Source organism: Natator depressus, chromosome 24, assembly GCF_965152275.1.
Source record: "Natator depressus isolate rNatDep1 chromosome 24, rNatDep2.hap1, whole genome shotgun sequence".
Taxonomy (NCBI): Eukaryota; Metazoa; Chordata; order Testudines; family Cheloniidae; genus Natator; species Natator depressus.
The window spans coordinates 15,909,462-15,934,739 of record NC_134257.1 but is presented as its reverse complement, the minus strand read 5'-3'; the positions used below and the strand labels follow the sequence as shown (position 1 = coordinate 15,934,739).

General features: G+C 58.4%; 1 protein-coding gene across 1 annotated transcript; it reads right to left on the bottom strand.

The window, feature by feature from the left end:
• Positions 1 to 16,156: 16,156 nt before the first annotated feature.
• On the bottom strand, positions 16,157 to 25,278 carry LOC141977198 (free fatty acid receptor 3-like). Its single transcript, XM_074938564.1, has 2 exons — positions 25,164 to 25,278; positions 16,157 to 18,072 (listed from the first exon to the last, which is right to left on the bottom strand). Exon 2 carries the CDS (start codon positions 18,054 to 18,056, stop codon positions 17,040 to 17,042), a length of 1,017 nt encoding a protein of 338 aa, XP_074794665.1. The 5' UTR covers positions 18,057 to 18,072; positions 25,164 to 25,278; the 3' UTR covers positions 16,157 to 17,039.

Genomic DNA, 25,278 nt, shown 5'->3' with positions numbered 1-25,278 from the left:
TTCTACTGTAACCCACTAGACCCCAGTGCTTCCCACTAAAAGTATCTCCTGAAGGGGCCGTGCTGAGCTTGCTATCTGTGAGCGAATCTAGGCTGCCCAGCACTGTGACATCTCGGCCTGGGGTCGGCCACAAACTGACACAGTTATTGAAATGCTCAGCAGCATCTTCGCCTGCAGGGCCGGCGCATGGGGCCTTGGAGCCTCCTGCAGTGACTGAGCTCAGGGTGACCTGCCGGCCACACCCAGATTTCAAGGGCTGCTTCTGTTTCTTAGGGGGTTAACCCACGGGACTCCCTGCCACTGGGTGTTAAAGGGGTTAGCAGACAGGACTCTCTTCTAGTGGGCATTACCAACGTTAACCTGCAGGAGTCCCTGCCACTCGGTATTCGTGGAGTTAACCCACAGGACTCTTCCCCTGGATATTTGTGGTATAGACCCGGAAGACTCCATGTCACTACATATTGAGTGTTAGTGGGTTAACTCACATGACTCCCTTCCACTGGGTATTAGTGGGGTTAACCTGTAGGACTCCCTGCTGCTGGCTAATAGTCGGATTAAGCCCTGAAAATTTCTGTCACTGGATTTTACCAGGGTTAACTCATGTGACTCCCTGCCCCTGGATATTAGTTGGGTTGCCCCATGAGTTGCACTAATGCCATGTACAGAGGTGATATCACAGCCCTGCTCCCCATTCCCCTGCCAGCACAGCCTGGGGGGTGGTATTTGCTCCTTTAGCTGTGGACTAAAAATGCCCCAGGTCACCAGACACCCCTAAATTCAAAGGCCGGTCGCCCCCCTTCCTAGACACCCTGCAGGGAGCGAGTGATGGGCAGAGAGCAAAGATGCAGCCCCCTGGCCCAAGCCTGGCTCTAAGACGGGTTCAGGGGTTAATCGTTAACCAGGCATTTTCCAGTAACAGATCGAGTTCCCGACTCTGGGGCTGAAAATCTGGGAATGCCCTACATGGGGGAGCCAAGGAGGGATGGGGCGGGGAGTGGGAACTAGTGGGGGTGGGGCTGGGAGTCAGGACTCCTGTGTTCTCGACTCTACCCCTGGCTGCAGGACCTCTTGTGTGCTGGCCTAGAAAGAGCAGGGCAAGCCCTACTCATGGTGTGACCCATCTGGTTACAGCGGCCGGGATTGTCAGTGCCTGGAAGAGCTGCAGATCTGGGGGCCTGCACGTTGCCTCTAAGGAAGGACCCTGGTTTGCACAGCCGAGCCCACATGTCCCCTGCCCTGCTGTGCTGTCTACGGCGGGGGCAGATCCGGGCATTAGTAGGAGCATTGCCAGCAGATCGAGGGAAGTGATTATTCTCCTCTATTCGGCACTGGTGAGACCACATCTGGAGTATTGCGTCTAGTTTTGAGCCCTCCACTACAGAAAGGATGTGGACAAATTGGAGAGACTCCAGCGGAGGGCAACGAAAATGATCAGGGAGCTGGGGCATATGACTTACAAGGAGAGGCTGAGGGAACTGGGCTTGTTTAGTCTGCAGAAGAGAAGAGTGAGGGGGGATTTGATAGCAGCCTTCAACTACCTGATGGATGGAGCTCAGCTGTTCTCAGTGTGTGGCAGATGACAGAACAAGGAGCAATGGTCTCAAGTTGCAGTGGGGGAGGTCTAGGTTGGATAAATCATGATGGGATGTCTTTCTAAAGGATCCACACTAGGGATTATTTGGGGGCCGTTCACAGGCCTGTGTGACACAGGAGGTCAGACGAGATGATCACAATGGTCCCTTCTGCCTTGGAATCTCAGAGTCTAGTGTATATTATCTAGTGTGTTAAGCTCAGTTTGCGGTTTTGTTTATTTACTGGGTAATCTGTTTTGATCTGTTTGCTATCACTTATAACCACTTAAAATCTATCTTTTTGTAGTTAATAAACTTATTTTATATGTTAATCCAATCCAGTGTGTGTTTGACTAAGGTTCTGGGGAAAATCTCAGCTTGGTTTCCACAAGTGTGCATGGTCTTCTTCACATTGAGGGAGAGTCGATCCGGGTATTAAACCCACATACTGGCCAGATTTGACAAGGACAGGACAGCACAGCTCTGGGGTCTGAGGCTGGGAGGCCAGCGGTCAGAGAGCCTGCAGGTAACTGCAGCTGGGTGTGTCCCTGCCTATGTGAATGCTGGTGAAAAGGCAGCCTGGAGGGCTTTGCAGCTTGTCACAGCAGCACAGCACAAGAGGGAGCCCAGACTGGTGGGTCAGGGGGCTCAGAGGTACCCCAGTTCCAGGTGGTACCCTGGAGCAAATCCCTCACAGAAAGGTCTAGGTGCTGCTGGCCTTGGTCTGGGCCCCGTCCTCTCCGCTGTTCCCTGTCTCATGCTCACACTGAAGGGGCTGTGCTGAGCTCGCTATCTCTGAGCCAATCTAGGCCGGCCGGCGCTGTTACAGCTCGGCCCAGGGTCTAGCTGATAAACAGCCCCAGCCCACAGCCCTGCAGTGTGATTCCCCAACCCCGTCGGCCCAGAGCTCGGCCACAGACTGACACAGTTATTGAAATGCTGAGCAGTGTCTTCGCCTGCAGGGCGGGGCCAGGGCGCAGGCCCTTGGAGCCTCCTGCAGTGACTAAGCTCAGGGCGATCTGCTGGCCATGCCCAGATTTCAAGGGCTGCTTCTGTGTGTTAGGGGGTTAACCAATGAGACTCCCTGCCACTGGGTGTTTGTGGGGTTAGCACACGGAACTCTCTTCCAGTGGGCTTTACCAGGGTTAACCTGCAGGACTCCCTGCCACTAGGTATTGGTGCTGTTAACAGGTGGGACCCTTTTCGACTGGGTATTAGTAGGTTAACTCATGTGACTCCCTGCCCCTGGGTTTTAGTGGGGTTAACCTGTAGGACTGCCTGCCACTGGCTGTTAGTGGAGTTAACCCCTGGAACTTCCAGCCACTGGATATTAGCATGGTTAACTCATGGGACTCCCTGCCCCTAGGAATTAGTTGGGTTACCCCATGAGCCTCACTAATGCCATGTACAGGGGTGATATCACAGCCCTGCTCCCTATTCCCCTCCCAGCACAGCCTGGGGGGCATTCGCCCCTTTAGCTGTGGATTAAAAATGCCCCAGATCACCAGACACCCCTAAATTCAAAGGCCAGGTTGCCCCTCTTCTCAGACACACTGTGGGGAGCAGGTGAGGGGCAGAGAGCAAAGATCCAGTCCCCATGGCCCATGCCTGATTCCCAGGCAGGCTCAGGGGTTAATCGTTAACCAGGCATGTTCCAGTAACAGATCGAGATCCTGGCTCTGGGGCTGCAAATTTGGGAATGCCCCATATCGGGGAGCCCAGGAGGGATGGGGAGGGGATTGGTATCTAGTGGGGATGGGGATGGGAGTCAGGACTCCTGGTTCTCTACCTCTGGCTTCAGGACCCCTTGTGGTTGCTGGCCAAGAAAGAGCAGGGCAAGCCTCATTCGCAGCGTGACCTCTCTGGTATCAGTGGGACTGTCAGTGCCTGGAAGAGCCACAGAGCTGGGGGCCTGCACATCCCCTCTAAGGCAGGACCCCGGTTTGCGCGGCAGAGCCCACACCCCCCCCTGCCCTGCTGTGCTGTCTATGGCGGGGGCTGATCAGATCCTGTCAGGGTGTAAATCCAGTGCCCGAGGCTCCCCTCTATTAGCTCAGGTCTCTGACAGCCTGCGAGGTAGAGACCTACGACATGGGCTCCTCTACGCTCCCTGCCCCCACCAGCTCTGCTGGAGCCCCTCACTCCCGACCGGCAGCCCCCTGCTAGCTCAGCCCTGAGCTTCCCCCACTCCCCTGACTGCTTCGCTTCAACACCCACGTTCATCTGAGTGCACGGGAGGCCATTCTGGTGGCAGGAAGAGGCCGGGGGGAGGAGTCACAGAGGCAGGTGGGTTTTCATGAACTGCCCCCAGTAAGAAGGCAAGAAATCCCGAAAACAGATAAGAGAAGCACCTGAGGAAGGAACAGATCCCAGGAGTCCTGACAGCTCTGTCCCGATCTCTTACTCTAACCACTAGACCCCACTCCCTTCCCAGAGCCAGGTATTGAACCCAGGAATCCTGACCACTCATCTCTGCTCTGACCCGCAGGCCCTGCTCTCCCAAGCTGGGACAGGGGTCCTGGCTCCCAAGCCGTGGCTCTCAGCCCCTTAACCCAGCACGGGACGCTCAGCGGGGAGTTCCTCTGCCTGGCGGGGCCACCACACTCCAGTCCCCTGCTGGCTGCGAGCGAAGACTATGAGGCTGGAGCTGGGCTGCCTGGTGCTGTGGATCCAGCTCCTCCCCTGGGGTCCAGGTTCCTTCACAGGTCAGTGAGCTTCCTTCTCGGGGTAGGGGAGAGCTGCACCCCCTCCCACCCCCGTCCCAGGGTGGGGGAACAGGAGCTGTGTGTCTGCCATAGACCCCCGTGTGACCAGCGCAGGGGGACTGGGAACCAGCGGGGAACTAGCACCAGATCTGGGAGCGGAGTGGGAGGTAGGGCGGGGGATCAGGACCCCTGTGTTATTATCTCTTCTGAAATGATCTTCTATACTTTCCACAGTATGCATCCGATGAAGTGAGCTGTAGCTCACGAAAGCTTATGCTCAAATAAATTGGTTAGTCTCTAAGGTGCCACAAGTCCTCCTTTTCTTTTTGCGAATACAGACTAACACGGCTGTTACTCTGAAATCTGAAATGTTTATTTCTCCTACCGTAACTCTGCCCTGTTTGCACACGGAGATTGTCCCACTGTAACGAATCTCTGTCCCATTAGATTTCAGAGTAGCAGCCGTGTTAGTCTGTATCCGCAAAAAGAACAGGAGAACTTGTGGCATCTTAGAGATTAACCAATTTATTAGAGCATAAACTTTCGTGGGCTAAAACCCACTTCATCGGATGCATGCAGTGGAAAATATAGGAGGAAGATTTTATATACACAGAGACCATGAAACAATGGGTGTTACCATACACATTGTAATGAGAGTGTTCAAGTAAGGTGAGCTATTACCAGCAGGAGAGAGGAAAAAAACCTTTTGTAGTGATAATCAAGGTGGGCCATTTCCAGCAGTTGACAAGAACATGTGAGGAACAGTAGTGGGGAAAATAAACAAGGGGAAATATTTTTACTTTGTGTAATGACCCATCCACTCCCAGTCTCTATTCAAGCCTAAGTTAATTGTATCCAGTTTGCAAATTAATTCCAGTTCAGCAGTCTCTCATTGCAGTCTGTTTTGAAGTTTTTTTGTTGAAGTATTGCCACTTTTAGGTCTGTAATCGAGTGACCAGAGAGACTGAAGTGTTCTCCGACACACCACACAACAAAAACACTAACCCAGGAACCTACCCTTGCAACAAAGCCCGCTGCCAACTGTGTCCACATATCTATTCAAGGGACACCATCATAGGGCCTAATCACATCAGCCACACTATCAGAGGCTCGTTCACCCGCACATCCACCAATGTGATATATGCCATCATGTGCCAGCAATGCCCCTCTGCCATGTACATTGGTCAAACTGGACAGTCTCTACGTAAAAGAATAAACGGACACAAATCAGACGTCAAGAATTATAACATTCAAAAACCAGTCGGAGAACACTTCAATCTCTCTGGTCACTCGATTACAGACCTAAAAGTTGCAATTCTTCAAAAAAAACCCTTCAAAAACAGACTCCAACAAGAGACTGCTGAATTGAAATTAATTTGCAAACTGGATACAATTAATTTAGGCTTGAATAAAGACTGGGAGTGGATGGGTCATTACACAAAGTAAAACTATTTCCCCTTGTTTATTCCCCCTCCACCCCCCACCCCACCGGTACTGTTCCTCACAGGTTCTTGTCAACTGCTGGAAATGGCCCATTTAGATTATCACTACAAAAGGTTTTTTTTTTCTCTCCTGCTGGTAATAGCTCACCTTACCTGATCGCTCTCCTTTTTTGTGTGTCTGGTAACACTCATTGTTTCATGGTCTCTGTGTATATAAAATCTTCCTCCTGTATTTTCCACTGCATGCATCCGATGAAGTGGCTTTTAGCCTACGAAAGCTTATACTCAAATAAATTCGTTAGTCTCTAAGGTGCCACAAGTCCTCCTGTTCTTTTTGTCCCGTTAGAGCGAGTCAGCCCCTCATGTACCCATGGAGAAGCTGGTACAAAGAGGTGCAGACTGGGAAGGCTCTACCTAAAGGGCAGGGAAAGAAGCGATCGTTTAGCTCTGCTCCTCGGGGCGATCCTGCGTACGGACAGGGACTGGGAACACGCAGCCCCCCTGCTCCCAGGGCAGGGAAGGAGGAAACCAGCAGGATGCGACCTGTCACCTCATGGTCCCAGGCCCTGCGTGTGCCTCGGCCTGGCTTAGCAATAGGTCCTTCTGTGGTGAACAGGCCGGTTAGCTGCAGAAACAGCCTTTGGCCGGCTACAATTATCCCTTCCCTGGTTCCCTGGTTAGCTGGTAAAGGGCAGGATCTGTCTCTCACTGAGCATTTGGGCAGCGCCCGTCGCAACTGGGCCCTGATCTCAGCTGGGGCAGGGACTGTCTCTCACTGTGTCTGGGCAGCGCCCGGCATGATGGGGGATTTCTAGTTATTGTAATACAAAGAACCCCAAGTATGAAGCGACAGGGACGGCAGGCTGGGAATACTAGTGGGTCGTGCTCTGTGTTTTCTGCAGCTTGAACGCATTGCACCCCCGCAGGTGCCCCTTCCCCCTCTATTTCTGGACTCCCTGAACCCTCCCCCCAACTCCTCCGTCACGCCAAGGGCTCTGGCTGCCCACCTTCTCCCCTCCCCCCATGTTAGGGTCCCCCAGTCTTCTCCATATCCCCCCTCGCCCACTATTGCCCCCCATTCTCCTCCCACATACCAGGCGTTTTGTGTGTACCCCCAGATCCCTCTGCCCGCCCCAGTCCCTCAAGCTCTGCTTTGCCCCGTGCCCCCATACCAGTGAACGCCATTCTCTCCCCTGCCAGGGGCTCCGTGTGCCCCCCCATTCCTCCCTGCCTCCCACGCCAAGGGCCCCCAATCTCTCTCCATGCCAGAGGCTCTGTGTGCCCCCCCATTCCTCCCTGCCCCGCACACCAGGAGCGCCTGTTCTCTCCCCATGCCGGGGGCTCCGTGTGCCCGCTCGGGATCACTCGGGGTGTCTGTCCGAGCACTTTACGAATCCTGGCGAACGTGGTGATGAAATCGCCGCAGCAGCGGGCCCCGGGGGGCCAGGACGCAGCCCTGGGCTGACCTGTCTCTGCCCCCCTCTGCACGACGCTGCAGCCCAAATGAAGGAAGCTGTTCGCTTCCCGGCTTGGCGCTGGCCCAGCCGTGGGTACACTAGGCAGGCTGCCTGAGCCAGGGGAGCTGGTTCTCCCAGGGGGGCTGAAGCGGGGGCAACGGGTGAGGGGGAGGAACAGTGGAAAATCCCCAAGCAGAAAAACAAAGCGAGCCGGGGGCAGCACTCGCCTCCCACAGCGGCCAGCCGCCTGGAGTGAGTCATTGGGAGGCCAGTTAACCCCTGGGGATCTAACCCCAGTACCGGGCCGCCCTGCCCCGTGTCTATACTGGCCACGCCAGGAGCCCCAGTTCTCCGGGTTGCTCGGTGCTTCCTTTGCAGGGGTTGGGCTGTGTCCCCTGCGTGCTGATCGGGAGTGGGGGGGAGTGGCAGGCCGCTGGGCAGAGCCACATTTATAGTCCACTGCTGCTGGTGGGGGTGGGGAGGTAAACTCCCATTTCCCCCTGGACACTTAAGGGTTAAGAGAACAGGAGGACTTGTGGCACCTTAGAGACTAACAAATTTATTTGAGCATAAGCTTTCGTGAGCTACAGCTCACTTCATCGGGTTAAGATTTTCGCTAGCTCGCACCTCCGCTGGGCCAGCGGCAGCTGGGGATGAGAAGGCAGCGGAAGGCGGAAAGGCCCCTGTCACGGTGTCCCCGGGCGATGCTCTGGAACGGCTCCCTACGAAGCCAGCCAGGACTCTGGGGAAGTCTCCTCTCTGGGAGCAGCCTGTCTGCAGGACACACAGCTCACACGGCTTCCACCTTCCTGGGTCTGACCTCAGAGCATTCAGCATCCTCTGCCCCTCTCTGCGCTTCCCACAGCGAGTGTGCCCAGGCGGGGTCCTGGGGGGGCCAGAGGGTCCTGCACCCCAACTCCGCAGTCAGACGTGACTCAGCCAGCCAAGAAAACAGAGGATTATTAGACGACAGGAACATGGTCTAACACAGAGCTTGTAGGTGCAGAGAACAGGACCCCTCAGCTGGGTCCATTTTGGGGGCCAGTGAGCCAGACAACCACGTCTGCCCTTCACTCCATGTCTCCAGCCAGCCCCAAACGGAAACTACCTCCAGCCCCTCCTCCTCTGGGCTTTGTCCCTTTCCCGGGCCAGGAGCTCACCGGATTCCTTTGTTCTCCCACCCTTTAGCTCTCACCTTGCAGGGGGAAGGGCCCAGGCCATCAGTTGCCAGGAAACAGGGTGTCGGCCATTCTCTGTGTCCAGACCCCTGCCCACACCTGCCCTCTAGGGCTCTGCAATGATCATACACCCTTCTGCCACCCCCTAGATACTTAAGAACTGCATAGGGGAAACTGAGGCACCCCAACACTATTCAGAGGAAACATTAAGAACAGTCCCGCTTCGTCACAGCCCCCAACCCCAGCTCAAGCTCTAGCATGGTGGGGAAACTGAGGTAGGGTGGGCGTGCAGGCATGTGCTTGTTCTGGGGCGCGCTGGCCTTATTCTGAGGGCAGTTCCCCGGCCTACACCAGACGAGCTGGTGGGATCTACGGCTCCGGTGGCAGCTGAGCCTGCTGGGGCTCCAAGCCCTTTGGCACACAGGGGAGGGCTGCTCCGCGAGCTGGCACCCAAGGGTGCCAGGAGGCCAAGGAAAGCCACACAGGCTGGAGCCGAATGAGACCCAGGGAACCTTAAAAGCACATGGGCCAGGGTAGGGACCCCAATGCAGCAATCGGGGGAGCGGCTGCGAGACGGTGGTGCCTCCTCTTTGCCACACGCCAGGGTCCCCCAGTCTCTCCCCATGCCAGGGGCTCTGTGTGCCTCTCACTTCGTCCTCTGCCATGTTTGGGTCCCCGCTCCCCTCCTGCCGGGGGCTCTGTGGCCCCCATTTCCCTCTCCCCCATGTGAGGGGCTCTGTTTGTCATCCCCCCGTTTTCCTTCCCCCCATGCCAGGGGTTCTGTGTGACCCCCATCCCCCCATGCCAGAGGTTCTGTGTGCACCTTTTCCCCCTCCCCCCCATAGCAGGATCCTTGATCCCCACCCCCCACCCCCCATGCCAGGGGCTTTCTCTGTGCCCTCTTCTCCCCACACTTTTCCATCCCTCAATGTTTGTGACCCGGAGGGGTGGGGGTGGGGGCGCTGGGCTCAGCTGAGTGGGGGGCCGGGGGAGGCTGGTTAGGCTGCCACTCCGCACTCAGTGCCGGAAGCCGGCTGCGCTGATCAGATGCAGCCTGGGGTCGGGGGCTGTGTGTGTCCCCGGTTTTCCCCGTTCTCTGTTTGCGATTTCCCCCCACAAATCACCGCCGGAGCTGAGTAATCCACTGGCGCGTAGCCAGCGTGGCAATTAGCCCATTGGGTTCATTAGTGAAATCTGTGCCGTTTGGGTTTGAGTCTCGCTTTGCCTGCTCCCAATGGCCTCGTTACCTGATTTGCCCTGACGCCAGCTTCCCTTGAACAAAACCGGATGAGTGTGAGACATGAGGACAAACATTTAATGCGTGTGTGTGGCGGGGGGAGGGTGGAGAGTGTCTGCTCTTCCTGCCGCAGAGAGCCCTTGGTACAGAAATCCCTGCTCCCATGTCATGTACGCAGCTAGGGAAGTGACTCAGGTGATAGGACGGGGAAAGGGAGGCATGATGTGATTAAGTGACACACCCAAGGTCGTACAGAGACAGGGATAGAACCCAGGAGTCCTGATTCCTAGCCCCCCTTTGCGCTAACCCAGTGGTTCTCAAACTTTTGTACTGGTGACCCCTTTCACACAGCAAACCTATGAGTGCAACCCCACCTTATAAATTGATCCCCCACACACACATAATACCCTTGTGACCCCCTGAGGGGTCACAACCCCCAGTTTGAGAACCCCTGCTCTAACCCACTAGACCCCAGTCCCCGGCGCCAAGGATAGAACCCAGGAGTCCAACAAGGAAGATGCACTAGTATCATGTTGCAGGGAGTCCCACAGACACACCCCACTAACATCTAGTGGCAGGGAGTTCCATGGAATCCTGTTGTAGCCCCTCCCCATGCTTGTGTCTCTGTACAGATGCCAACTTCACCGTGGTGCAGTCTCCGTCTGAGGTGGGCGTCATCCGGGGAGACAACGCCACCCTGAACTGCACCTTCTCCCGGGGGCTGTCCCCAGACAAGGGCGCTGTCTCCTGGTCCCGAGGTGGGCCGGGGGGAGAGGCCGCTGTGCCCCTGAGAACCCGCTTCGCACTGGCCTATCCTGACACCTTCCTGCGCAGAGGGGAAGGGACCCTGGCCATCACCAACGTCAGCCTGGAGGATGCTGGGAAATATGTCTGCCGGGTGCTGCTGTGGGGCACCGGGGAGGCCCGAGGCAACGGGACCCAGCTGCGTGTTTATGGTAAGGGTCCCTCCCTGCATCCTCCGGGGAGGGGCGCGGGGTCACAGGCAGGGGCTGGGACCTTTGTCCCACACTGGCTTAGCTGCTCTCATGGCTCCTGTGTGTGGGTGTGTTCGTTGGTCTGTCCACCCCCTGCTGGAGGGGATGAGAACTGCTCTGTCTCTGTGTGTGTGTGTGTGTGTGTGTGTGTGTCCTGCCTCCTGCTGCAGGGGATGAGAACTGCTGTGTGTGTGTGCTGCCCCCTGCTGGAGGGGATGAGAACTGCTGTGTGTGTGTGTGTTGCCCCCTGCTGGAGGGGATGAGAGCTGCTCCCTGCATGTGAGATTAGAGCCAGCCAGTTCCCTGCCCTGGGGCCGGGTCGGAGCTAGCACCCTCTACAGGGGAAAAGCCCCATGTCCCATTCCACTCTGGCAATGTCTTTATGACTCTTTCCAAAGATGTGTCAGTTTGATTACTTTTCCCCTCTCTGTCGGTCTGTCTCTCCCCGTACCCGCCATCTGTCTGTCCCATTTCACCCCAGCCCGACCCTCCCACCCAGTTATTTTCCTCCAGTTTCACCCGAAGCCGGAGTCAAAATGGACCCTGGTTTGCAGAACCACTGGTTTCTACCCCCCACCTGCCCGGCTCACCTGGTACCGAGGGAGCGTCCATCTGCCCCCAACCCAGCCACTGCAGGAGTGTGGGGACCCGACCGGACCCCTCCAGGCTTCCACCACCCTGGACTTACCCTCCTCAGGACCAAGAGCCACCTACACCTGTCAGGTGGGGCACCCATCCCTGCTGGTTCCCCTCAGCATGGACTACACCTATGGTGAGTAGGGGGAGACCAAATCCTGTCATGTAGCAGGGAGTCCTGTGGGTTGGCCCTACTCACTTCCAGTGGCGGGGAGTCTCGTGGGCTGGTCCCAGTTACATCCAGTGGCGGGGAGTCCCATAGGCTGGTCCTGCTCACATCCAGTGGCAGGGAGTCCCACGGGCTGGCACCACTTGCATCCAGTGGCAGCGAGTCCCACAGGCTGGCCCCACTCACATCCAGTGGTGGGGAGTCCCTCAGGGAAAGGGAATGACGTGGTGACGGGGAAAGGGTTTGGGAGGATTTGAGGCTTCTGGCTAGATGCAGAGCATCTCACAAAGTGACAGGCCAGGGCGTTTGCCTCAGGAGGGGCTGCAGGGCTGGTGGGTACCAGCAGGAGAGGGGAAGGTGCTGGACATCAGCCCCATGTGCTCGGTACAGCTCATCTGCCTGGGGAGAGACCTGCAGGGACACTGGGAGCCTCCTGGGGATCCGGATTTCCCCTGCATCCTTAACTCTGGGACTTTCCCCTTCCAGACCCGCAGCACCAGGAGCCCCCCTCCCTGATCGCTGGCCTCAACCTCCTGAAAATAGCCCTGCTGGGGGCACTCAGCCTGGGCATGGGGCTGGCTGGTAAGAGACTCCTGCCCCAGTGTCCCCCTGTGCCCCTTCAAAATCTGCAGGGTAAATGCCAAAGGGCATCAGGCCCCAAAGGCAGGGACGGGAAGGGAGACCCTAGCTGGGCAGGGACTGGGACATGGGGCCTTTCCCCTCTAGGGGGCATTGGCTCTGATCCGGCCCTAGGGCAGGGGACTGGGACATGGGCCTTTCCCCTCTAAGGGGCGCTGGTTCTGATCCAGCCCTAGGGCGGGGGACTGGGACACGGGGCCTTTCCCCTCTAGGGGGCTCCATCACTGTCTCTCACACACACCCAAAGCAAGGCTCCCTGCGGTGGGTGTTTGGGGCGACTGAGGCAGGAGCCCCTCCCTGGGGGGTTAGATGCCAGAGGCCAGACACAGAGATGGGAGGGTTGGCTGCAGACCTGCTGGACTCCTAGCCGCGCTCATGCCCCCTTTCTTCGTGGTCCTTCCTTCTAGCCTGTCGGAGGTCTGGCCTAGGGCGACGCCGCCCGCTCCGGGGGAGTGAGGCCCTGTCACAGAAGGAACCGGTCCGTTCAGTGCTGGGACTCACCACCAGAGGGTGCCCTTCCATGGGCTCCCCATCGCCAGGAGCTGCACCCGCTGCTTGGATTCCGGGGGGCTCGGGCAATAGAAGGAACTGAGACTCGGAGAGGGGGAAAGGACTTGGCCTGGGTCATGCAGATGGGGAGAGAACCCAGGAGTCCTGGCTCCTAGCCCTCCCCCTGCCCTAACCACCAGACCCCACTCCCCTCCCAGAGCTGAGAGAGAACCCAGGAGTCCTGACTCCTAGCCCTCCCCCTGCCCTAACCACTAGACCCCACTTCCCTTCCAGAGGTGAGAGAGAACCCAGGAGTCCTGGCTACCAGCCCCTCCATTCCCACTCTAACCATAAGACCCTCAAACCTCTCCTGGAGCCTGAGATAGAACCCAGGAGTCCTGGCTTCCAGCCTCCCTGTGACTCACAGGGAGCCAAGGGCGAGAGGATGAGGGTGAATGACTGGGGGGTGGCAGGCGGGGTTGGGGAGGAGTGATGACTCAAGCAGAATGGATGAGGGTGCCCCCTAGAGGTCCAGTTCCTCCCACCCTCCCGCCCACTGCCCCGGCTCTGGCATGCCATGTGCCCAGGCTGCGCAGCGCCCATCTCTGATCAGTGTCCACGCTGCACATGGCACATTCCTGGCGCATTCCTGGCAGGCTTCGCATTCTCAGGGCAACCAGGGCTCCTCCTTCCACACTGCGGCCAGCCAGCTGTCCCTTGCCTGTGTGCTGCTTAGCATCCCACCGCCTGACAGCCCCAGGAACCCCACTGCACACTGCTTCCCTGGCACGGTCTGCAGGAATCAGGACATGAACCCTGGCGTCCTGGCCAAATGCCATCTCACAACCCCCTGCAGCATTATCTGCGGCTGTTCCCCAGCTGCCCCGCCCCAGAGGAGGCTGCATCTCAGCACCAGGCACACCATCTCTCTGTTGTGTTGGCTGTTAAACATATGAGGGGATAATAGCCTACTACTCCTGCAGTCCTCCATAATGGGATAACAGCCTACTACTGCAGCCTTCCTACAGAGGCTCTCCCAGCAGAGCGCTGTGGGGCTTATACTGATTTCTAAACTGGCAATGTTCCACCCCATTCTGCACGAGTGGAGATAGCTGCGGCTGTTAATAAAGCCCTTATCAGATGAAATAAGCCGAACACAGCCCTGATCCCCTTGTGCCGTCCCGGCTGTCGGGTTTCAGTGCTGCGCTCTTATCTAAACCCTCGAGGTTGCCTGGTTCTCCAGATAAATTAATCAACAAACAGCCCTTAGCATGGAAATCAGAGGTTGTGCCACTTCCTCTCAGCTGGAAGGAGACATAAATTCAAATACTTGGCCAGATACTCAGCTGGTGACAAAGCAGTGTAGGTGTTGCTGATTGGCACCAGAGATCTGGCTCCATTGACCCCAATGGCGCTCCAGCCGACTGACCCCAGCTGGGATCTGGCCCCATTGACTTCAATGGAGCTCCGGCCGATTGACCCCAGCTGGGATCTGGCCCCATTGACTCCAATGGAGCTATGGCCCATTGACCCCAGCTGGGATCTGACCCCATTGACTTCAATGGAGCGACGGCCCATTGACCCCAGCTGGGATCTGGCCCCATTGACTCCAACAGAGCTATGGCCCATTGACCCCAGCTGGGATCTGACCCCATTGACTTCAATGGAGCTATGGCCCATTGACCCCAGCTGGGATCTGACCCCATTGACTTCAATGGAGCTATGGCCCATTGACCCCAGCTGGGATCTGGCCCCATTGACTTCAATGGAGCTATGGCCCATTGACCCCAGCTGGGATCTGGCCCCATTGACTTCAATGGAGCTCCGGCCAATTGACCCCAGCTAGAATCTGACCCCATTGACTTCAATGGAGCTCCGGCCGATTGACCCCAGCTGGGATCTGACCCCATTGACTTCAGTGGAGCTATGGCCCATTGACCCCAGCTGGGATCTGGCCCCATTGACCCCAATGGAGCTATAGCCCTGTGACGAAGTTGGGGATTTTTGTCATGTTTTACATGAATAGCATGTGCGTGTGCCTCAGTTTCCCTGTGTGCTGCATGTTTAACAGGGTGGTGGGAGAGGGTTTGTTGTTGCAGAGGACCAGGTGTGACCTCGCCTAGCAGCCAGGTCCCCCAGAAAACAGCCTGGAGATGGGGAACCCTAACAACTGATGACCTGGTGACTAAGAGGCCAACCCTAGCTTGGCCATCAGCCAGTTCTGGCCAGTGGGAGGACAAAGCGCTGAGGAGAGAGGACCCGAGTGACCTGACCAGCTGGTTCCAGCCAGAGGGGAACAAAGGACGGAAGAGAGAGGGCCCCAGTGACCTGTTTACCTGGACAGAAGATAAAGTGCAGGGTCTTGGGACTGGAGGGAGAGAGCAGGCAGAGCACCCCTGCTGTGCTGAGGGAGGCCAGGCCTGAGGCCCTGAGAGTTTCCTGTGCTGGGTTCAGAGGCTCAATAAACCCTCCTGTGTTATGCTGGTTGAGAGTCGCTCCGGTCTAGAGAACAGGGGGGCATTATTCCCTCTGGGAGTGGAGGCCCCAGGGGTTCAGAGCAAGTGGACTCCCTGAGTGGGCCCACGGCGAGGGACAGGCGTGCTAAGGCTCAGAGAGGTGCAGTTCCAGGAGGCGGAGGGGCTTAACCCCCGAGAGAGAGCGAAGCCCCAAGAAGGGCTGTCGCACTGAAGGGGGTTCCCCCCAGGGACTGTACGGGGCCAAGAGTGGGCATGACCTGTGAGTTCGTAACAGGCCCATTGACTCCAGCTGGGGGTCTGGCCCTCAAGCTATAGCATCTTTCTGCCTCAAGGAGTCGAGTCCACTTTACAGATTGTAGTGCATGGAAATGGTGTGTTCTAGTGATTAGTGGAGAGGGGAATGGGAGCCAGGACTCCTGGGTTCTATTCCTGTGTCAATGTGGGCAAGTCCTGTACATGCTCTGTGCCTCAGTTTCCCCTCTGTATACTAACAAGACTTCCCATATATTGCAGAGCTGCCAATCGGCGCTTGTTTCAAAGCCCTTTTGCACTCAGGGTGGAGGGTTTATTCCCGTCTCCCAGCCAGGTACATAGAGTGCTTTGCAAACATTAGCTAATTAAATGTTGTTATTGTTCAGGGGCTGGATAAATATAATTCTATACGTTGTACAAGCAGGAGACAAATGAGGCATAGATACGGGCTAAGATACAGGCGACCAGAGGGAGAGCTAGGAAGAGAACCCAGGTGTCCTGACTTCCAGCCCCCCTTCTAACCACTAGACTCTGCACCCATCCCAGAGCTGGGATAGAACCCAGGAGTACTGATTCCCAGCCCTCCTCATGCTAACCAGTCCCGTTTGTAGGTTACATTCACACACTCCATTATCTCCTTGATAACCAGACCATGTCACATTCTCCGGGACAGAAACCAGTGGCCCGATTGATTCTAAGCCTCTTGCTTCAATGCCCTGTGTTGGCTGCTTTAATTAGCTTCTCCTTGCCATGATTACAGAGCCTAATGAGGTGCCTTTGGCTGAACACCCACCCACAGGCACAGATGGGGACAAATCCGGGGGGTAGCAGCAGAATGGATGATCAAAGTTTGAGATGAGGCCACCAGCGGGATGCATTTCCATGAGAGTCCACCGGGGGGGGGGGGGTCGAGGTGCGTGAGGTGTTGCAGTACCCAGCGACTCCACCAGAGGGAGGCGTTGCAGTCTCACGCTGCACAAACCCATGCCACGCACTGTCAGCAGGACGCCTCCCACCATTGCGATCCGTGAGAGCTAGTGCTCTCTGTCACCCCCTCTTGCTGTGGAGGTGCACTGCGAGTGGGCCCCATCTCGCCGGCCCAGAAAACAGCCTACAACTGCCGCCCGCCCACCGCAGCGCTGCTTTGTGGCAGGAGGCAAAGGTGTGTGTTTTGGTACCAAGGTGGAGGGTTTGAGTCCCAGCCGAGGATCTGTGAGAGGAGGGCCGTGTTGCTAATAATCGCAACAGGAAGGCACCTGGTTTGTCCCAGGATGACGATGTCCCAGTAGCCGGCTCTTCGGCCCTAAATCCCACAGCGCTTTACAGGTCAGTGTCATTATCCCCACTGTACAGCGAGGGAAACTGAGGCACAGAGTGGGGAAGTCACGCAGCAGGCCAACAGACCTGGGCTCTGTCTGATCGGCCTCGCAGGGCAGGGATTCCTTCTACACAGTGAACGGCAGAGGCCTTTGATGCAGAAGGGAAGGGAGTATGGGGCCTAGACATGCTCAGCGGTGGGTTCCAGTCCTGACCTGATCATGTCATGAGGTTGGTGCTTTCCAGCTTGGTCCTGGCCAGAGAGAGGATCCCGGGCAGCGGGGGGCGGGGAGGGCGGCTCTGGGAAGATGTGGATCTGGGAAGAGGACCCAGGAGTCCTGACTCCCAGCCCCATGCTCCAACCCATTGGACCCCAGCACCAGGGATAGAACCCAGGAGTCCTGCCTTCCTAACCCACTGGACTGCCTCACAGTCAAGTCAGTCTGTGCGGGCTGGGGGTGGGTGACTGCTGGGATCACAGCTTGGAGCAGCAAACCTGGCTGCGCCCAAGGCCACTGCATTGCTCCTGGGGCTGCCCCGGCGTCAGCTTCTCCGTTCGTCGGTAGAAGACCTTCCTGGCCAAGGGGGGCAGGGAGCAGACGCCCCAGAGCCGGGCCAGGAACCTGCGGCAGGAGTGCTGGACAGCGGAGGAGGAGAAGTAGAAGATGACGGGATCCAGGCTGGCATTGAAGGTGCTCAGGAGCAGGGCCTTGTCCCTCCAGGCCGGGCTGGCCCGCTGGACAAAGCCCACCACGTGGGAGACGTTGTAGGGCGTGAAGCAGACGATGAAGACAGCGAGGGTGGCGGCCACCAAGCCCACGGCCCGCTGCTTCTTCCCCCGGCGGATGTGGGGCGAGGAGACCACCGCCCACATGAAGCCGCAGTAGCAGAAGGAGGTGAGCAAGGAGGGCACCAGGAAGAGGACGATGCCCAGCTCCAGGCGCATGGGGAGCAGCACCCGCAGCTGGCTGGGGGTGAAGTCATCGTAGCAGAGGTCCCTGGAGGAGGCGAAGGCGCTGGTGCCGTTGGCCGGCCCGCTGCCTGGCTGCAGCTCGGTCACGTAGACGATGCTGCAGTGGGCCAAGGAACACATCCACAGGCCCAGGCTGGCCAGGATGGCGTAGGCGGGGCGGCGCCGTAGCTTGTAGCGGATGGGGTAGGCCGCGGCCAGGTAGCGCTCCACGCTGACGGCCGTCAGGAAGAGGGTGCTGGAGTAGATGGTGCTGAAGTAGAAGAGGCCGCTGAGGGGGCAGAGGAAGGCGGGCAGCGGCCAGCGCCCGGCCCCGGCCTCGGCCACCTTGAAGGGCAGGAAGGCCAGGAAGCAGAGGTCGGAGAGGGTGAGGTTGAGCAGGAGGATGCAGTTGGGGGTGGCCTTGCGCCGCAGCTTGCGGATGAGGGCGTGCAGGGCCAGCAGGTTGGTGGGGAAGCCGGTCAGGATGGTCAGCAGGTAGATGGAGAGGTACAGGGCGCGCTCCTCGGGCTGCGGGGCCATGCTGGGGGCATCGCACCTGGGGAGAGAGCGGGGGCAGGGTCAGCGTGGGACGTGGGGCCTTTCCTCTCTCGGGGGTGCCAGCTCAGTGGGGGGAGGGAACAGGACATGGGGCCTTTTCCAACTAGGGGGGGCCAGCTCCCATCTAGCCTGTGGGAGACTGGCTGGCTCGGGGGCGGGAGAGGCAGGGAATGGGACATGGGGCCTATCCCCTCTAGGAGGCGCTGGCTCCTATCCAGCCCCAGGACGGGGACTGGCTGGCTCAGGGGCTGAGATCTGAGTAGCCAGCGGAGTATTTTGCTTGGCTACCAAACCTGCTTTAATTCAGGCCTTAGTGGCCCAGGCTTGGCAGTCGCTCGCACCCCTCGCTCCTTCCCTTCCCACCCCACCGGAGCACAGCTGGGGCATGACAACCTGCAGGAGCGGGGGCCACGCCGAGATCCCGAACACCCTGGGGGAACCCCACAACCCTAGCCAAGATGTGTCTGCCCCTGCTCTGCCCAGCCCCATCGCTCTCTCTTGGCCATGGGGGGGAGCTCATTCCCCCTTCCCCCCCGTCGGCATGCACCCCCCACGCACTTCCATGGCCTCCGCTCCAGACAGGCGGTGTCACCCAGGCAGTCCCTCCTCACCGGGAACGCACAGAAAGGGTCGTGCATTGCCAGGGATGCATATGTGTGTGTACACACAAGCAGCGTATCCAGCAGGGGGCAGGGCTAACACGCAGAGCAGGACTCATCCCCTCCAGCAGGGGGCAGCAGGGACGGACACACACACACACACACACACACACAGAGCAGGGCCCAGCCTCTCCACCAGGGGGCGGCACACAACACACACACATCCCCAGAGAGCAGGGACCGGTAGACACACACAACCAGGACACCCCAAGTAGCTCCCCTGACCCCCTGCCAATGTAGCCCCAAGGAGGGAGTTGGGGGGCGGAGACTGTACCCAGTGCCCCAGGATGTGAAGCGTCACTAGGTCAGCTGCAAGGAGCCCGGCGTTTATCAGCACCCCAGATCTCGATGATGACATGGCTCTGCCGTTCAACCGCACACATCCGCCCCACGCTGCCCTAGATACTGTTTAGTGTCTACAGCCGCTGAGCGAATCCTCCGTCACTGTCTAAGCAACACCCAGACTTAGGACAACAACCGGACCAGGGCACGTCTCACCCGGCCCTGAGACGCGGCCACATGTGGTGCGGGGGGCAAGCTGGGGAACAGCCACCTGGCAACGCCGCACAGGGACGGCTCGCCTGGTGCTGGGGAACTGGATCAGCGCTGATTCCTGGGTTCTGTCTCCCGGAGCGGGGTCTGGTACGTTAGAGCGGGGGGGAGGGGGCTGGGAGCCAGGACTCCTGGGTTCTATTTCCAGCTCTGGGAGCGGAGGGGGGTCTAGTGGTTAGAGCAGGGGAGGCTGGAAGCCAGGACTCCTGGGTTCTATTCCCAGCTCTGGGAGTGGAGTGGCGTCAAGTAGGTAAGAGCAGGGAAGGGGCTGGGAGCCAGGACTCCTGGGTTCTGTCCCTCATGGTGAGAGAATACAGGTTAGAGCTGGGGACAGCCCCTGCAGGCTGCTGTCTGCATTGATACATCAGGAGCTCTTGAGTGTCTCAATGCAGGTTAAGGGAACAAATTATCTCCCATGAGACGGACAGTGGGCCAGTTACAAGGTGTCTCTTCCGCCGCATAGTCACGGCCTAACTCAATTCAGGGGCTTGGCACGTCTTTCTGGGAGAGGGCCTGAGTCTCTCCCACCGCTGCAGTTCCCGTGACTGGCCTGGGGGCTCAATTCCCATCCCATGGTCGCTCTCCGGCTAGATTAACTACACTAGCTCTCCCCACGCAGTCAGGGCTGGCCCCAACGTGGGGCAAGGGGGCGCTATGCTGCAGGGTGGGGTGGGGGCTCCCTGGGGAGCAGGGCCAGGCGCAGTCCGGGCTGGCCCCGGTCCCCCAGAGTGGCGCTAGGGGGCACTGTGAGGCAGGGCAGCCCAGGTAATGTGTGTACATTGCTTATCTGTGTTCTCTGAAGCCAGCGCATTTGCGTGCCCCTGATCGGCCTGGCCATCTCTCCTCTCCCTTATCTGTCAGACAGTCGGGGTGAGAACGTGGGCACCACCGCAGTGCAAGATCCCCCCAACCCTGCCTGCAAACCGTGGGCCGACAACCCCACACTTTCCCACGGCCCTTCCTCCGCTAGGAGACCACGCGACAGCTGAACGGAGCGCTGCCCAATGGAAAGCCCCCTGCCTCCCTCCCGAAGGGCTGGGGGAGAGGACACGGGCCCCCGCAGGCACCTCTCTAGCTAGGAGAATAAATAGGCTAACCTGGCCCTTGGGAGCCAGGACTCCTGGGTTCTATCCCGGTTCTGGGAGGGGAGTAAGGTCTAGTGGTTGCTTAAAGTGTTGCGGGGTGGGCAGGTGGACTCAGGACTCCTGGGTTCTGTTCCCAGCTCTGCCCTATACGCCCTGTGCAAGTCACTTTGTGCCTCAGTTTCCCCCAGTCTATAAAAGGGGGGCAGGCCAAGTACCAAGATCAGCTCGTAACTGCACCATTAAGGTTGAACAAAGCTCCTGTTTTAGCAACTGGGCCTCTAGATCAACAGCACAGCCCATGTGAGCTAAGAGAGTCACTCCGTTACCTGGCAGATATAGTAGGCTAGTATCCCCTTACATCTTCCAGCCCTAGAGGAGGTTGCACTGTAGATCCAGGAACTGGCGGCCCCAGCCCAGCTGCTAATGGCTGGCGCCTGCTTAGCGGATGACTTAGGGCACGTCTACACCCAGCGTGCAGTCTCTGAGTCGTAGTGCCTTGTCTAGCCATTCGGAAGGTGACAAGATGCTCGGCTCAGGATGGGAGGTACACGCCCAGTCCCGGCAGGCCAGTGAGTGGCAGCGTGCCAGGGGATCTGGGCACGGCCGAGGGTATGCGGGGAGCCCAGGGCTGGGTTGCCAGGGGGCTGTGGGTTGGGATTGAGGGACACCGGCAGAGCTGGGGTGCATGCAGAGCTGGCTAGTGAAACAGCAGCTGGACAGGCTGATGGATGGATCTAATAAGGGGAGACGAGCTGCCAGCGTGGGAGGGCTTTTCTCATCATGCTGATCAGGGGAATCTAAGTAGGAAACCAAATTTCCCTTCCCTCGAGTGGGTGAGGGATGAAGCACCAGGGGCTCTGACAGCCTGGGGGAGCTGCTGGTCAGTGGGGCAGGGCTTCCCAGCCGCTGGCATCTGGTATACACCATGCAGGGGAACTTCACTCCCCACCTTCCTGAAGCAGAGCTCCCAGCCCCCCTTGTTGTGACCCCCTAGACCCCCACTCCCCTCCCAGAGCCAGGGAGAGAAGCCAGGAGTCCTGGCTCCCAGCCCCAGCCCTGCTCTAACCACTAGGCCTCACTGGCTCTAATCTACCAGGAAGAAATGCCGGCTCGTGCCTGGGCTCTGGGCTACAGTCACACCAGCCAGACCTTCTGCTCAGCTCAGTACCTCAGAGCCTAAATGTACCCGCCCTGCCCTTCTGTCCCCACATCTGGGCCTGGTCCAATGCCCCCTACCTGCTGAGGGGACCCTGGAAAATGGGGGTTACAGCCCCCCACAAACCACCAAGCCCAGATCTGTTCTGCCCCAGCCTGCCCTGCGATGACGGGGGAAAGCTTTCGGGTACTAATGAGGCAGCAGCTGATCAGATTTGGTGGCAAGACACTGAGATGCGCCCGCCTCTGGGGTGGGGCAGCCAGGGAACAGCCACACAGCAACGCCACACGGGTACTGCTCAATTGGATCAACATTGATACCTGGGTTCTGTGCCCAGCTCTGGAAGGGGAGTGGGGTCTAGTGGTTAGAACAGGGGGTACTGGGAGTCAGGACTCCTGGGTTCCATTCCCAGCTCTTTTGTTGCATTGGACACAGCAGTAGTTGCCCAATGTTCAAATAAAGCCACCAGTACAACTGGGAGCCGGAGTTCTCTCTGCCAGTCCCAACCATTAGACCCCCCTGCACGCCCAGAGCTGGGGACAGAACCCCGGCGTCCTGGCTCCGCATTTCTCTCTGTGGGTTTGGGCTGGATCTTCATTGTACTCAGGCATCTCTAACATCCAGGGGTGTTTGATCTCTCAGCCCTTCGTCCCTCCCCAGTCACCCAGTGACTCTGCCGGGCGTCAGGGCTAATGGTGCAGGGGCAGCCAATCTGCTGGTCGTGTGACGCGAAAGCCAAACAGCACTTTCCAATTTCCAGGAATGGATCTAAAGGCTGCTAGGGGCCAATGTGCAGAAAAATAAGAAAATTACAATAAACATCCTTCCCGAAGAGCTTTGGAGAGCTGGAGTCTGCGGCAGAAAAGCAGCCGGTGTTTACACAACATGCTAAAGGCTGAATGAAAGAAACAGATTTGCCACACAGCACATCATTAACCCATGGAACTCCCCACCACTGGGTGCTAGCAGGGTTAAGGATCCAGGCCCTGCTATGAGAGACAGTCCCTGGCCTCGGGGGAGATCAGGGCCCCGCTATGCCAGGCACTGCCCAGACATGCAGCCAGAGTCAGTCCTTAGTGAAGCAAACTCCTGGCAGGGGTGTGAAGTGGGGTGTGTTGGCTTCTCTGAAAGGCAGGCATGCACACACACACATCATGGTCACACCAAAGGATCGGTGCACGCGCACACAGACCCGGAGCAGGGCTCAACTCCTCCAGCAGAGGGCAGCAGGGATCCCCCCCAAGCAGCAATCTCAGGGGTCCCGCGATCACAAACACCAGAGCACGGCATGCCCTGATCTGTTTCAGGGTCGTTCTCCAGGAGGGCGGCCGACAGGCCCTTTGGCATCTGGAGCCCTTGGCCATGAGGGATGCTTGTCCCTGGGCCGGGAGGGCAGCCAGCTCATCACTAGAGCAAACCTGTCTCCCTGACGGAGCCAGGTCCCCATGGGACGCCAGGAGATGGGGTCGCAGGCAGGCTCGTTGGCACGCACCGGAGCAGGACTCGTGGCTTCGTCCACTCCTGCTTCCGGCTTCTGTCGTCCCGGCTCACGGGGGCAGGGGGGAATCTCAAATCCCCCAGAGCTATAAGGATTGCCTGAAACCCCCTGCTCTAACCACTAGACCCCACTCCCCTCCCAGACCCAGGGTTAGAACCCAGGAGTCCTGGCTCCCAGCCCCCTTCTCTAACCATTGGACCCCGCTGCGCTCCCCAGCCCAGGGCCATACAGACATGCATCTCTTGCCTACAGGGAGGTGTTTGTGTGACACAGAGGGAAAAAATCGATCCCATTAACGGTTCCTCAGCACGGGGCCCCGGGGTCGCTGGCATGGACAGCAGCAAACAGGTGCAGCCCAGCGTTGCTGGGAAGCCAGAAAGTTTTCTGCGGTAGGTAAACAGAGACTGTTCCAGCCCTGGAGAGCTGGGGCAGGGGACAGGCCACCTTCCACCTCTAGGGGGCATCGGATCCCATCTGGCCCCAGAGTGGGGCACCGGCTGGCTCTGGGGACAGGGCGTGGGATATGGGGCCTTTCCCCTCAAGACCACACTCCCAATACACAGCTGGGAATGGAAACCAGGAGACCTAAAGAAAGATTGATTCAAAACATTCACCTTCCTGGGTTGGATCCCCAGTTCTGGGAGGAGAGTGGGGTCTAGTGGGTTAGAGCCGGGGGGGGAGGGGAGGGGGGCTGGAAGCCAGGACTCCTGGGTTCTTTTCTGGGAACCGCCATCTGGACAATAAGTTGCTTTACACAGCGAACCATGGAGCTGGTATAAGGCTGGAACATCTGCCTATCTATCCATCCATGCACACCTATCTGTCCATCCTTCGTTGTGTTCCTCTATCCTTTTCTATACACCGCCTTTCCTCTCTCTGCCCCGTGCTGTTTGCTCACAGGCCCCAGGCTGGGACAGAGTGCCAACTGAACTCACCGGGGTGCTGGGTCAAGTCAGATCTCAGCCGTTGCGTAGATAGAGGGGGTGTCTGGGGATGGATGGATAGACAGAGGGGGTCTATGGAGATAGATGCAGTGTATGGGGATGGATAGATAGATAGAGGGGGTGGATGGGGATAGACAGATAGATTATAGGGAGGGAGGGATAGAGAGGTGGGGAGGATGAAGGGATGGGGAGATGGAGGGGTGTAGAGGGCTGGATGGATAGGGAGACAGAGGGGGATGAAGGGATGGAGGCGTGGGGGGGATGAAGGGATGGAGAGATGGAGGGGTGTGGAGGGATGGGGGATGGAGACTTAACCAAGTGCAGAGGAGGGGGATGGAGGTGGAGGGCTGCATGGGGACCGAGGGCAATGCAAGGCTGGATGGGGCTCGGGGGGGGGGGGGATGGAGGGTGTAAGAGGAAGCAGAGAGGTAGATGGGGGAGGGGGTGCCAGGGGGGAATAGATGAAGCGGTTGGTTAGGGGGGGATAGGGGGACTATAGGGGATGAATGGATATGGGGGGGGATGGAAAGAGGAGTGGCTAGGGGAATAGACCAAGGGAGGGATGGGAGCTATGGACGATGGGGGAGGGTGGGATGGATAGAAGGTGGGGATGGATAGAGGAAGGGATGGGGCTATGGGGGTACATGGGGGCTGGTTGGGGGACTGTGGGCCTATGGGAGGCGGGATGGAGGGGGATTGGGGGGATCTCACACACACACACACATTCTACAAAGGATGGATTAATTGGGGGGTGGGGCCAGGGAGCTGGATGGATGGGGGTGCATTGGGGGCCATGGGGGGGGGGATATGGGAGGATGGATGAAGGGAGAAGGGGTTGAGGTGCATGGGGTAGGATTTGAGGGATCGATGGATGGGGTGCACAAAAGGATGGAGAGACGGTGGGATGGGGGATCCGTGGGGATGGATGGATCTGGGGTGCATGGGGGGAGGGACAGATGAAGGGAAGAGCGTATGGGGGGATGGGGGCTATGGGGATGGAGGGGGAGGGGATATATGGGGACTGGGGCCATGGGAGTGGGGAATATGGAGTGGATGGGAGGCCAGGGGGGCTATGCGGGTGCAGGGGGTGGGGGCCATGGGGGATGGCTCTCAGGGGCACGCACAGATTTAAGGCCAGGGGGACACGCCCCCCTCCCTTCCCAATCCCCAGCCCCAGCCCCAGCCAGGCACTTACCACGCTGGAAGGTGGCCGGACTCCTGGGTCCCTCGGCTGGAGCGCTGCCTCCTGAATCCCGTCCCGTCTGCTCCGCTCCACCGGCTGCAGCCCCCGCACCCCTCCCGCACCAGCT